The sequence below is a fragment of the Mesoplodon mirus genome (genome assembly GCF_964341445.2).
Source record: "Mesoplodon mirus genome assembly, chromosome: 18".
NCBI classification, from domain to species: Eukaryota; Metazoa; Chordata; class Mammalia; order Artiodactyla; family Ziphiidae; genus Mesoplodon; species Mesoplodon mirus.
In genome coordinates, this window is record NC_138994.1 from 64,800,370 (window position 1) to 64,815,162 (window position 14,793).

Genomic DNA, 14,793 nt, shown 5'->3' on the forward strand with positions numbered 1-14,793 from the left:
CTCTACGTTTGTTTCTGGAGGTTTCCACACAGCACTAAGTGAAGAAAAGGCCTGTCCAAGGCCTACTTAACTAGATCAGTGCTGACCGATAAATTGGATTTGGTGAGCTGCTGAGAACGCTGAACTTTGGAACGACTTGGTTTAGCTGATGGGGAACCCAGGACAAGTTCACTGACCCTATTCCCTAGAGACAGAAACTGGGCTTCTTTCCCCAAAGTCTTCTAAAGGTCTGGGATGGAGGGAAAAACAATGCTAATCTTATTTTCATCTATAGAACTCCTCCCTGTCAATCACAAATGCATGAAAGAGTCTAAGCTCAGGAGTCAGATTACATAGCCAGCTGCAAAACTGAGGGTGGCTCTTTGGGTTGTCCTACCTCCGCCACAGGTGCCACCAATAGGATGGCATGTTTGAACCGTTGTGTCCAGGACTCCACGTTGACACAAAAGCTTTTCTATGCCCTTTATAGGCTGAACTGGGAATGACACTGGCAACTCTCGCCTCCACTCCAACTCTAAAAAAGAGGACCTTGAACCTGTAACCTTTGGGTTTTTAACATTCAATCCATTTAAAAATGGGTGGGGACACGGTGGGGTGGGGACAGGCTGGGGGTAGCGTGATGGAAAATGCAGGGATGCACAGTGGAACTGTGGACAGCCAGTCGTGGGCCTCCCTAAAGCATGCTGCTGAGTATTTCCGACACAGGGGAGGGGGTCGGGCCCTCTGGGCTCATCTCCGGGCCCGTGAGGCTGGGCAGACCCGAGGGGCCTCCGGCGGGCGGGCTCAAGGCTTCCCAAGGCTTGGCGTCCACCAGGGCCGCGGGGTAGGGCTCCACGTAGATGCGGCGCACCGCAGGCCTTGGATCCTGGAGGCTGTCCTTCCGCTCCTCCGGGAAGCTGGCGGCGTGGGCCAGAGCCAGGCCCCGCGGCCCTTCTTGGGCAGGTGCCAGCCTCTCAGCTTCCCCGGGCTCCTGGCCCAGGCCACAGGCCCGGGACAGCTGCTGCGTGTACACGCCCTCGGACAGCGACAGCGACTGCGTCTCGCCGTGCATGCGCAGCCAACGGTAGTGGCGGCTGAAGCCGCCGTAGTGCGGGGGCTTGGCCAGCTTCCGCTTTCCCCGGAAGCCTAGCGGCGGCCGCGCGCCCGGTGCTACTTCGGCGTGGTTCTTGGGCGCGGGGCCTGTGAGGGTCAGGCCGTGTAGGAGCTCGGTGCACGAGAGGTCGGCCTCGGGACCCGGGCTGCGGCCCTGGGGGTCCTGGCGAGGCCCCGAGGGAGGCTTCGTGTTGTGCACCTGCAGGACGTCGGGGGCGCTTCCGCTCAGGCCGCTTCGGGCCTGCTGGGCGATGTCGTGCGATGACAGGTAGACCAGGTCCAGGTCTCGGGGGCTCAGGGCGTCACTGGAGTCGTAGTCGCTGTCAGTGGGGAGGAAGACTTCGGAGCAGCCTTCTTCGTCAGAGCAGGGCTGTGAATCTGCAAAGCCAGAGACTGCTGTTAGAAACAAGAGAAACTCCTAGCCAGGGCTCAAGGAGGGACCTGTGGTTGAGGCCCTCCCCCATCCCTCCTCCGTGCCTAGAAGGGCTGGCGCTTCGTTTAGTGGTCTGCTCTCATTTCTTGACATTTTAATAAGTTTTGAACAAGGGGCCGCACTTTTTCATTCGGCGTAGGGCCCGGTACGTTCTTAGCTAAAAGGGAAAGGAAGGAGAGGAACTCGGACAGGACCAACCACCCTTTGCAGCGGCGGAGGGGAACACGCCCTCCCTCCCCACATCCGATTTTACTGTTCACTGGGCTTGTGGAGAGAGGATGAAACAGGAAACAAAGCTGGATGTCATTCATTTGTTTGTTCCCTAGTTTTATTTCAGAGATGATTTTTACATTCGATAAAGTAGCAGGAACTTAAAAGGGGGAAGGAAGGAGAGGAGGCACTATGGTGGCGGAAGTCAGGGAAACCTGGTTTCAAATCCTAATTGTCCTCCAGATTGCTCTGTGATCTTGGGAAAGTTACTTAACTTCTTTGAGCTTCAGTTTTTTTTTTTGTTTTATCTGCAAAATGGGGATGACAGTAGAACTTCTTACTTAGGGTGACTGTAAAAAAAAATGGTTTATATGTATAAATACTTACCACGTTGTCAGGTGTTTAAAAAGAAAAAAAATTAAGGCCAAAGAAAAGAAAACATAAGTAAAATCAGAGGTGATAATCAGCCTCAAAGGGCATCTACACTAATCATACTGAGCCACAAGTTAGTTCTGTGTATATTTGTCATTTAATGCACTAGTTGTTTATATCTTTTTCCCAATCAGCTTGCACATTTCTGTAGGGCAAAGACTGCCTTAAAACCCTTTGAATTTCCCACAGAACTCAGTCCATAATAGGTACTTGGTAAATATACGCTCATTTTGAAAACATGAGCGTTCTCTTAAAAAGAACAAGAAATCTCTAAATTTGAGGCAATCCCATTCAAAAATCTCCATAGGAGGTTTTTTTTTTTTTTTTTTTTTAGTATTTATTTGGTTGCACGGGGTCTTAGTTGTGGCAGGTGGGATCCTTAGTTGTGGCATGCAAACTCTTAGTTGTGGCATACATGTGGGATCTAGTTCCCTGACTAGGAATCGAACCCGGGCCTCCTGCGTTGGGAACACGGAGTGTTATCTACTGTGCCACCAGGGAAGTCCCCTCCATAGGGTTTTTAAATGGAATTTAGAAAATTGATTTTTAAATTTATCTGGAAAAGAAAATTTGTGAGAATAGCTAACTTTTTTTTAAGGTATAGTAGGGAGGAGCCTGATTTATGAGGTATCAAAACATATTATAGAGCTTTGATAATTAAAACTTTGTAGTATTGGTGGACAGATGGACAGATGGATCTGTAGAACAGAAATATAAAGTCCAGGAACAGTCTTAATTCAGTGTGATAATTGAACATGCGGTAAAGCTTGCATTTCAAAGTAGGGGAGCGAATAGATTATTCAGTATGTAGTGTTGGAACAATTGGTTATCCCTTTAGTAAAATATTAGAGAAAGTCCTGCCTCATCTCAAATATAAAAATAAATTCCATGTAGTTTAAATATAACAAGCAAACTCTACAAGTATTAGAAGACAGTATGTTTGTAATTTTGGGTAGGAAGGTCTTTCTAGCAAGACAAAACCCCAGAAGTCAGAAAAGAAGTGACTGATAAATTTGACTACATTAAAGTTTAATACTTTGTAAAACAAATGATCACATAAAGTAAAAAGGTAAGTGGTAGATTGGAAGAAAATAGTAATAATATGTTTAACAAAAGATTAATATATAGGATATATATAGATCTCCTGTAAATCAGTAAGAAGACAATCCAAACAGGTAGAAGATAACCAACAATTCAAAGAATAATTAATACAAATGGCCAATAAGCATAATAAAGATATTCAACCTAGGTAGACTATAATTACTAATTAGGTAGTAATTTGGGAAATGCAAGTTGAAGCAAAACCAAGGCATTTTTTTGCCCATCAGATCTGCTGAAAATAAAAATGATAAATCTCTTGTATTGGTGGTGTGTGGGAAATCAGGAACCCTCATATAATGGTGGTGGGAATAGAAACTGGTCTGGCTCTTTGGATAGCAGCTTGGTAGAATATATTAAAAATGTGCATATCATTTGTCCCAGCAAGTCCTTTTTCAGATATCTATGTTTGAGAAATTGTCACTGTGTGTACATGGAGGCATTTACAAATTGTTCACTGTAACATGATTTATAAAACTAGAAATAATCTTGTGGCTGAGACTACTGTGAAAGGAAGACTTAGAGACACAGAAGCATTAAGAAAAGAAAAATAGTTTAAGAAAAGAAAAATACTTTACTTGGCAAAGTTCTGCAAGGGAGACCAAATTCAGTGCTGGCTTGCTGATGAAAAAATACAACAGGTATTTAAAGTAAAAACCCACAGGGTTACAAGGTTATAGTTAGTCGTGCATGGTGGAAAATCAGTATGATTATCATAAGAATACTGTAAACTTAAGGGAAAAAAATTTTGTTAGGGAGTCAGTAATTTACACAAATGGGATTAAGGTTTCTTCTATTTTAGGGACTAGAACCAGATGTAATATATATATTTTTTGCTTGTTTGTTTATTTCAGGATCAGGGTATGAAGTGTTTCTTTTCCTTTCTTCTTTTTCCTGACTGTAGAAGATGACGTTGCTTACTCATTGGCAGGGCAAGATTTCAGTTTTGTTCTCTCGCTGCTGGCTGCTACCCAATATCCATTATCCTTTTTTAGTTACAAAATCTTAAATTTTGTCTGAGACGGCAGTGCATTCATGTAAAAGACCACGTTTTTTTCAGCTTCCTTTGCAGCTAGGCACGGTCACATAACTAAATTCTGGCCAGTGAGATAGAACTGAAAGTATGGTATGAAACTTTTGGAAGGCTGCATTAGAGGAGCTGGCTTAGCTGGGAGATAGGGCATTTTGTTTTTCCTCTTTCCTTCCAAATGCCTGTAACAAGATGTGTTGGCTGAGCTCACAAGGCAACCTTGGGAAAGGAAGCCATGTGCTAGGATGGGGGAGCTGAAAAAGGGGGCATGGTATCTGAAGACCATGGAGTCCACATACTGTCACTGAATTGTCTACCTCTGGGCTTCTTTCACATAAGAGCGAAATAAAATATCTTGTGTTAATGACACCCTTATTTGGGTTTTCTGTAACAAGGATCCAGACTTAATCCTAACTGATACAAGCCTAAATGTTTATTATTAGGAGAATGGTTTAAAAATTTGGGCACATCCATACTATGGAATGTTATCCAGCAGCTACAAAGAATGAGATCAACCCTTATGTTGTTCTTTAAATAATGGCTATCAAAAAGGACTCCCTTTTTTATTTTGGGGGTTTCTACTCATCTGTTCAAGGGTCCCCTCAAACAAAGCCTTCTTAGGAAGCATCCCCCAACTGTCCCAGAAAGGATTGCCCACTTGTCTGCACTGCTGAAGTAGTTTTTCCTTCAATTATCCCTTGGCACTTAGCCTGTATAGACTTGTATTATTAGTTATCTTTTTAAATGCAAATATAACATCCTGGTTTCCTGGTTGGACCAGAGCCCTCTTAGGGCAAAGATATTTAATTCATCCATTTATTCAACAATGAAGATTTTGTTTTGCTTCAGCTGCTGCTCTAACAGAAACACTGTGTTTGGTGGCTGACTGAATATAAAATTAATAACAAAGGATCTGCTTCAGGGATTTTACTGTTTTAATGGAGGCAGGGGCATATATGCATCTATGAGACTGTGGAAGAACATACCTTTTATAAACGACGTTTAGCAAATAAGATGCAGGTTTATAGGAAGGAGATCACATTTTATTGGGACAGGATTGATAAAGTACTCCATCATCTCTATTTTTTCTCTCCATTCATTCATCTCTATTTCTATCTATATTAATTTATTTCTTCACTTTCAAAAAGTGTTTTGAGGCAGCTTTTAATAATAAATATGCAAATGTTGATAAGAGGCTTAGAAACCAGAGAGGAAAATGAAACAATACAAGTAGTTCTGTTTGACTATAATATGGGAACAGGAATGGAATTTTGGGAAAATGAGGCTACAAAAGTAAGATGCCAGCAGTTTCACTCTTGGGAATTTATCCTAGAAAAATAAAGTTTATTTTCATGCAGGCACTTGTATATGAATGTTCATAGCAGTTTTATTGGTATTAGCTCCAAACTGGAAACTACCCAAATATCCTTCAGTGGATGCATGATACATCCATACAATGGAATAATACTCATCAGTACAAATAAAGAATTCCATTTATGTGACATTCATGAAATAATTATAGAGATGGAGTACAGATTTGTACTAGCCAGGGGCAAGGATGTGGGGAGGGGTGGTGGGTAAGGCTATAAAGGGGTAACAGAGGAAGTCTTGTGGTGACGGTACAACTGAGTATCTTGACTATGGTGGTGCTTACCCAAGGCTGCACATGTGACAAATTACATAGAGCTTGACAAATTACATACAAGTGAGCCTGCATGCTTACGTGCATGTGCACACCCACACATACATACACACATGCACAAGTGTATGTATAACTGGTGAAATCTGGATAAACTGTGCATTACACCAGGTTCTTGGTTTTGGTACTGTATTGATATAAGAACTGTGTAAGATGTGAACACTGGGGAGAGGCTGGGGGAAGAGAACATGGGAATTCCTGTACATTTCTTTGCAACCTGCTGTTCTTATAATTATTTTAAATAAATGGTTAAAAGAGGTTATTTAATTTTTTTAAAAGGTAGGGTGGAGCCAGAGGAGAGCAGTGAATGCCTAGATAAGGAGTTTGTACCTAATTTTGTCACCAGTGGGTAATTATCAGAGAATTTTGAAGAAGTAATTGACAAGATGAGAGCTGTGATTCAGGATAATTATGTAGCAGGTAGGATGTAAGAAGAACTGGATCAGGAGGAAACAGCAAGGAGGCCAGCTGGGAGGCTGTTGTCCAAGCTATGTTTCCTTTAAATATTTACCTTTTTTAGGTTGTGGGGCTGAGCAAGAGTGGTGGTTACGTGGAAGAAAAGAGAAGTCCAGGAAGGTCATTTATTCGAAGATGTTTACTGAGCACCTATTTTGTGATAGACAGACATGGTCTCTGCTTTCAAGCAGCTCACAGAGGGAGGATTAGACAATAAGAATATACATAAGATTAATTTCAAAGAGTGTAAAGTTCTATGAATAAAATGAAACTGGACTTCAGGTAGAGAGTGACTTGGAAGGGAGGTTCTTTTAATAAGGTAGCCAGGGGAGGAGTCTCTGGAGTCTAAACGAGACCTCAGTGATCAGAAGGAACCAGCTATGTGAACATTTTAGAGAGCAGTCTTCCAGACAACTTGGAGAAGGAAGTGCAAAGGCCCTGAAATGACTAATAGGTTTCAGGCCTTGGTGCCTGGGAGATAGGAGTAGCATTAAACTGGAGGAGTTTAATTGCAACAGGGTTGGGCAGTGGAAGAGATGGTACATTTAATTTGGGACAGGTTGAACTTAAGCAGTTGGCCAAAGCATCCTGGAGGGATGGAATGGGAATGTGGTAGGGTAGCAAAGTTGAGGGAAGATGTTCGTGGGTAGAGAAGAAGGAACTGTTGGAAAGGGAACTGTTGAAGATACGAGTAGTACGTTGATGGAAATAACAAGGCGGGGTGATCCCTTGGGAGCACAAGTGCTGTCATTGGTCTTCAGTGAAAAAGATGTAAGGACTCCTGGTTAGGGAAGAAGACAGACATAGCTTTTCAACTTAAAAGGAGAGAACTGGGGCTTCCCTGGTGGCGCGGTGGTTGAGAATCTGCCTGCTAATGCAGGGGACACGGGTTCGAGCCCTGGTCTGGGAACATCCCACATGCTGCGGAGCAACTAGGCCCGTGAGCCACAGCTACTGAGCCTGCGTGTCTGGAGCCTGTGCTCCACAACAAGAGAGGCCGTGATAGTGAGAGGCCCGCGCACCGCGATGAAGAGCGGCCCCCGCTTGCCACAACTAGAGAAGGCCCTCGCACAGAAACGAAGACCCAACACAGCAAAAATAAATTAATTAATTAATAAACTCCTATCCCCAACATCTAAAAAAAAAAAAGATCCTTTAAACAAAAAAAAAAAAAAAAAAAGAGAACTGGATAAAGGCTTGGGCTGAATGACTTTGAAATTCTTAAAACAAATTTTAGACAGTACTTTTCCCTAACTTTAGTGGGAAAAATTGGGAACTGCAAGTAATAGGGTGTCAGAACTGTTGGCTGTTTTTGATGATGGCAGTGGTAGGTGCCATAGGGGTCATAAAAAAGAGAGGTTAACTGAAGATTTGAAACTGGGCTGGAAATAAGATCCATGCAATTAATTGAAAGTTGACTTTAGCTGAACTTTCCTCTCTATCTGATCACTGTTGTCTATTCAGCTATATCCATATGTACTATTCATTTGCATCCATGATGGTAATAACAATTCTAGCTATTTACTTAGTACTTACTGTGGGCCAGCCCTCATGCTAAGTGCTCTAGGTGCTTTATCTTACTTAATTTTTACACCAGTTCCCATTCTGCAGGTAAGAATACTGAAGTCTAGGCTTATTAAAATTTCCAATTCATATAAGCTGATAAGTGGCAGAATAGGAACCTACACGCAGATTTGTCTCACTCCAAAGACCTGCTCTACTGCCATTTACCTTAGAGTTCCCGTGGCTTTCTGTGGAAGCCTTCTGAGGGCTGGGACCTGGTTCATCTGATTCACTTTGCGTGGCACCCACACATAGCTATATTAAGCTCTTAGTAAGAGAAACACGTTAGGTCTTGTATTAGTTTCCTGTGGCTATTGTAACAAATTACCACACACTCGTGGCTTAAAACAACAGAAATTTATTCTCTCACAGCTTTGGAAGCGGAGAAAGTCTGAAATTAAGGTGTCAGCAGGGTTGCACTCCCTCTGGAGGCTCTAGGGGAGAACACTTTCTTGCCTCTTACAGCTTCTGGTGGCTGTTGGCATTCCTTGGGCTGCATCACTTCAATCTCGGCTTCTGTCTTCACATGAACTCTCGTCTGTGTCTTATAAGGACACTTGTTGTCGGGTTTAGGGCTCACCTGGGTAATCCAGGATGATCTTATTTCAGGACCCTGAATTACATCTGTGAAGACTCTTTTTCCACCTAAGGTCACATTTGCAGGTTCTGAGGGTTAGGACATGAACGTGTCTTTTTAGTGGCCACCATTTAACCCACTAGAAGTCTGATAGTAAAAATGATATATCTAGAAGCAACTGCTGAGGAGTTTGTGTCACTTTTTCCCTCTTTCCAGCCCATATCAGGTCAAATGCTCTCTAAGAACGGTTTGCACTTTGACCTCTCAGCGTACAAATAGTGAGCATTTGTTGGTTGTAGGGGAATAAGGAGTATATGAAGGTATGCTTTAAAGGGCTGACATTCTAATATTTCAGTGGAGCATCATATTTTAAGACCCAGTCTCTCAGGAAGAGCCTGTGCTGATTTCCCCAGGTGGAGTTAGTTGCTCAGTTCTCTTGGCTCATAAAGCATTTTATTTATATCTCTGTTACTGCATTTATCAAGGTTTATTATAAATTATTCACTTGTATTTTTATCTCCCTCATTAACTGTGAACTCTAGAGGGCATGCACTATGTCTTGTTCATCTCTGCTTAGTAAATGTTGAAGAAGCCAGTCAGTGAAGGAATGGGCTAAGGAAGGAGTCAAGCAAAGGGACATGCAAATCCTCTATTTCCCAGATCATCTGATCTGAGCATGGACATATGAACAGACCATGAGGACTAGAGTGTGAATTAATCATCACTGTATTATTAGCCTCTTGTGCTGTATCTGGTACATACAAGGCTCTCAGTAAAGAATGCTGGGTTGAACTGAAACTGAAATGAATATTGAAATCTGAGAGTTTACAGAGCAAAGAGATTTGATTGCCTCTTAAAAACAATACTGAAAGCAGCCTGAAAAGATCTAATTTACTTAATTTGCTATAGAAATGTCTGAAAACAATCACCTAAGTCATTTTGCTTTATTTTTTTCATTTTGCTTTATATTTGGTGGTACTTGACTTGAGTCAGCCCAGTTGTAGCAGAAAGAACAATTATCTTAAACCTAGACAAACCTGGGCTGAAGTCCTGTCTTGTTCCTTACTGTGTATATGATCTTGAGCACATCACTTAGCCCCTCTGAACTTAGCCCCTTCATCTGTAGCATGTAGGTAATTATGTTACCTATCTTCCATTGGTGCTATGAGAATTAAATTTGTTAAAAATACTTTAAGTGCCTTACAGACAGAAGGTGTTAATATTACTGAAATCCTTTCCACTTTTATTTTATTTTTTATTAAACAAATTTTTAAAAATTTATTTATTTATTTATTTATTTTTTGGCTGCATTGGGTCTTCGTTGCTGTGCACGGGCTTTCTCTAGTTGCGGCGAGCGGGGGCTACACTTTGTTGCGGAGCATGGGCTCTAGGCGCGTGGGCTTCAGTAGTTGTGGCACGTGGGCTCTAGAGCACAGGCTCAGTAGTTGTGGCGCACGGGCTTAGTTGCTCCGCGGCATGTGGGATCTTCCCGGACCAGGGCTCGAACCTGTGTCCCCTGCATTGGCAGGCGGATTCTTAACCACTGCACCACCAGGGAAGTACTCTTTCCACTTTTAAATAGAGAATAACTAGAAAGCATATCAAGAGGTGATTCATTAAAGTACAAACCAGTAATCAGAAACACTTCAAGATTTTGCTGTGAGAATGGTGTTGGTAATAAAGGAGAACAGTAATTTCTTGAAGGGTGTCTTGTGTTAGTCCAGTATTGTATTTCTCATCCTAGATTTAGCACTGAATTTGTAAATGATGTGAATTCTTTACTGTAGCTCCCAGGAGCAAGGGAGATAGGAGATAAATCAAGAGAAGAGCTAGTTATAACTGTAGTAACTCAGGAAAGAGATGAAAAAGGGCTTGAGTATGGAGTGGTAAATATTATCTTGTAGGTTCAAAGACCTACACTTTGGAAACACTGCTCTAGTGGGAATCTAAATATTTGACTTCCATGGTGGTTGTATTATTTATTATAGGACTTAGTGGAACCAATTGCTTAGAGTGGGATACCCCTCCCAGAACAAGCTGGGAAAATCTCCAGGATGCCAGCCAGGGCACTGAGGAGAGTTTCCAGGGATTTAGGCCACTGCCACTCCCTCCCTTCCTGGAAAAGAATGCAAAGTGCAGCTTCCATCCCCAGATCCAGGCCACATGCTCCATTAAGCAATGTAGGCACCTTGCCCAGTTGTTACTTTACTAAACCTGGTTGTGCTCCTCAGTTTCCCTTGCAGGGCCCACTGGGCAGGCCGGCACTGGTAGAGCCTTGCACTTCCCCTCTGGTTGACCCAAGAGCTGTTTGATGGAAGTTCTGCCCATAGTATTAGTGCTGGCTTAGGAAGTTTGGCTTTCTTGCCACTGTAATGCGTGTTGCAACTCCTGGTCTCTGTAGATCAGGCCAACAACAGCAGTGTAGAATTGATGTGGATTCTGAGGGCTTTATGGGGAGATGACATTGCAGGAAAGAATAATTGATTGAAAGCTATTGCTTTTCTCTTAAAGGCAGGGGGCATGGCAGGATGGAAGGAAAGGAATAATGAGTAGTATGTGCCCTAAAAATCTATCTTCACATTTTTAATATATCACTGTCCAAATTGCTACTTTTTGTGTGTGTGCTTCATTGAATCTGTTTCTACTGTGTTTGAATAGAATTTAAATAATTTAGAAACAAAGAATTTTAATAAACGTCTCATCAGGCCTTGGGTAGACCTCAGGGGCTTGTTCACCTTCTAATTTCCAATCTTCAGATTCCTGTTGATATTTTTTTTCTTTGATCCGTTTAGTTTATGCCATAGTGTTCTTAACCTTAACATCACCTGGGAAAAGCTTACCAGGAAGATTTACATGTGGAAGATCAGGATAATCTTCACATGCATCTGAAGGAAACAATGCCCCCCTCCCCCCTGTTGCCTCACCCATGCAGTCACTAGGAGAAATAGCGGTAACGGAAAAGAAAAATTGCTGCTGCCTGTGACTACTAGACCCACAGAAAAGGAGTGGGAGAGAAAATACCCACGTGATGGACCAATCATTCCACCCCTGCCCTACGCTGCCTTTTCTAGGAGCCAACTTTCCTCCTTGGGTCCTTGGGAGATGCTTAATGTTAATTGACTCAGAGGAGTTCTACTTTGTGTTTGAAAACCACACAGAAATGGGAAGTAAGTTAAAGAGTTCCACTGCTCTCCCACCCTGTTTGTCCAGCCACATACACACACAAACAAATCCAAGGTACTCAACAGCCTTAAAGCAGAATCTTGGGCTGGTACCAGAGTCTAGGCTTGTGATAGGCTTTGTATTTCCAGCAGGCTTCTCAGAAGTTAAGTGACCCCTACTCACACAGAATGGAATTGTGTTGCAGACTTTGCCCTGTGAGCAGCCAATGGGGATATACCTCTAAATTGGATTTTTCCCTCTTCATAAATGGTTTCCAAACAATTCAAAATCGTCATACTAGTGGAGAGAACAGAGTGTGCAGGAGCAGACCTCATTGCTCTGAAATGCTTTTGCTTTTGTGAGGGGACGCAGTGCTAAATGTGTCTCCCAGTTATCAAGTGCCCCTGTCACTGGGTTCCATTTTTCATTTTTTGCCCTCCACGTCGTCGTGTTTCACAGCCCATGGAATCTTGGCTTCAGAGAAATAAATGGACCCAAGAGAGAGTTATATTTTAAGAAACAGAATGATGATCGCTCACATTTTAAGTTAATAATAAAATCCGAGTGTAATTGGCCAGATCTTCCCAGCAGGGAGTGTGTGTAACCCGTCATCTGGCCAACGTGAGAATTTGGCACTTATGTGGCCCGGGAGAGGCCACCCTCATACAGCCAGGGGGGACCCACTTAGGACCCTGTGGCCAAGAGAAGATTAAACACTGGGGAAGTTCTGTGAGTAGAGAGGGCAGACAAGGGCTGTGAAGTGGAAGTAGAATTGAAGAGTTGTTTGTAGAATTCTGTGAATTGGGGAACAACAGAGGGTATATCTATCCTGCCTTTAACAAATGCCCTTTCAAGCCTGTACCTCTGCAGCTACTGCCCTCCCTCCCCCTTCTCTTTCACAGCCAAGATTTTGCAGAGTGTATCCTTGCTGGTCCCATTTACTCCCCGATCTACTTCTATTTGGTTTCTATCTCCTTTCCTTCATAAACCGCTGTCATCAAGGTTACTGATGACTTCCTTGTTGAAAACAACATACAAAACCAAAAAAATAGAAGCTTTTCAGTTTTATTTAACCTTTTACCATCATTTGGTATGTTTTAATTTCTGTGACACTACTCTCTTGATTTTATCTTCTTCCTCTGGTTGTTACTTCTTAGCTTAAGAAGGCTCGCTGTTCTGTTCCACAGGGATCCTTCCATAGTCTCCTCTCTTACTCTACCTGCTCTCTTTAGGAAATAGCAAGCATTTTCATAGCTTCATCATTCATATGTCAACAATTATTAAATCTATATTATGAGTCCAGTTCTCTTTTCTGAGCTTCAGACCCCATACATCCTGTTTTTTTTTTTTTTTGAATGTTTCTTTTTGCATGGGATGTACCAAAGCTAACCTAAATTCAACATGCCCATTTGCTCAAGCTTGTTTCTTCTCCTGTCTAACCTGTTTTTGGTAAATAGCATCATAATGTCCTGAGGCACTGTCTCCTCTGTTAATAAGCTTCCTAATTGATCTCCTGCTTCCAGCATTGGTCTCTTCAAGCAACACACGGATTGGATTCTAAAGAAAATTCAGATTATATCGATCCTTGCTTAAAAGTTTTCAGTGGCTTTCCATCACAAGTAGAATAAAATTCCAACTTCTTACCATGCCCTGCCTGATCTGGCCCTTGCCTTTCTCTGTACCCCCTCTCTTACCATTAGCCCCTTTGTTCACTCTGCTACAATACTTTGGCTTTCTTTCCACCCCTCACCCACCTCAGGGCCTTTTGCTGTTCTGTTGCTTGGAATAGTCCAACTCCAGATCTTTGTATAACTGGATCCTTTTTTTTTGTGGCTGGTTCAAATGTAACCTTCACAGATAGGTCTCTGCTGATCATCCTAGTGGATTCAGCACTCTCCCTACCCACCTTGATTGCTGTTTTGTATTATGCACTGGAATATTCACTATTTGAAATGATCTTGTTTATATTTTCATGTCAGCTCTGTGGGAGCACAGACTTTGCTTTGTTTATCATTATATCCCTGTTACCTTGAAGAGTGCCTGGAACATAGTGGATAACCAATAAATGTTTTTTAAATGAAAAAAAAAAAAGGCAATATCCTTAGGTCCTGAGTGCAGCCAGACTGCTTGCTGTTCCCTGAACTACAACGCAGTTGCACATTCTGCTTCCTCTTCCTATAATGCTTTCCTCTTTCCTCTTTTTCAGCTCAACTCCTACTTATCTTTCAGTACTTGACTTTGTCACCTCTTCCAGGAAGCCCTCTTTGATCTTATGATTTCCTGGTTAACACCTTCATTAGAGTCTGTAGCACCCTATGCGTGTCCTCATTATAGCACATATGCAATTAGTATGAAATTGTTTGTTAATGTATCTGTCTCCCCTGTTAGATTAGCTTCTGGCAGGGATGGTATTTTATTTGTATCCCCAGCCCACTGGGAATCTATAAAAATCTACTTAATTATTTTGTTGAATTATTTGTTAAATCATAGAATCCTTTGGTAATGTAAATTAGCTGTCCCCCAAGTTCTTGCACTAGCCAAGTTTTGATTTTCAGACACTGATGTTTTAAAAATGTACATAACCTTACTTATAGGAAAGGTTCATGTCCCCACTGAAGTTTTCTGTATTAAGAATAATATTAAATACTATACTTACAATTTATTGTCTACTATGTGCCATGAACCTTTGACATAGATTATCTTATTCACAAATAACTTTTCAAGGTATATATATTATTATTCTCATTTTACATATGCAGAAACTGAGCCTTCCATGTAGTAATCTGTTCAAGCGCATATAGCTAGCAAAAAAAAGCTGGAATTTGAATCCAGTTCTTTGATTTCTAAGCCCAAGATCTTTCTGCTACGCCATGCTGCCCCCTATGGGACAAGTTCACATTTCAGAACTGTTTATTAAAAATATCAATTATTATCATTGTAAAGCTTATAAAATTTGAGCTTTTATAAGCTACAGAATCAGGAAAGATGCTTTGAATACCATTAGTTTAATCAACTAGAAAAATGGCATTAGTTTTAACATG

General features: G+C 41.9%; 1 protein-coding gene across 2 annotated transcripts in view; it reads right to left on the minus strand.

Moving 5' to 3' along the window:
- Positions 1-673: 673 nt before the first annotated feature.
- The window catches only part of ANKFN1 (ankyrin repeat and fibronectin type III domain containing 1), a gene marked incomplete at both ends in the record, with an annotated part of 278,167 nt that continues 264,047 nt past the window's right edge, over positions 674-14,793 (minus strand). For both annotated transcript variants that reach the window (XM_082603572.1, XM_082603571.1), the window contains one exon: positions 674-1,470. In XM_082603572.1, the coding sequence (XP_082459698.1) occupies positions 674-1,470 (797 nt within the window). The remainder of the gene's footprint in view (positions 1,471-14,793) is intronic.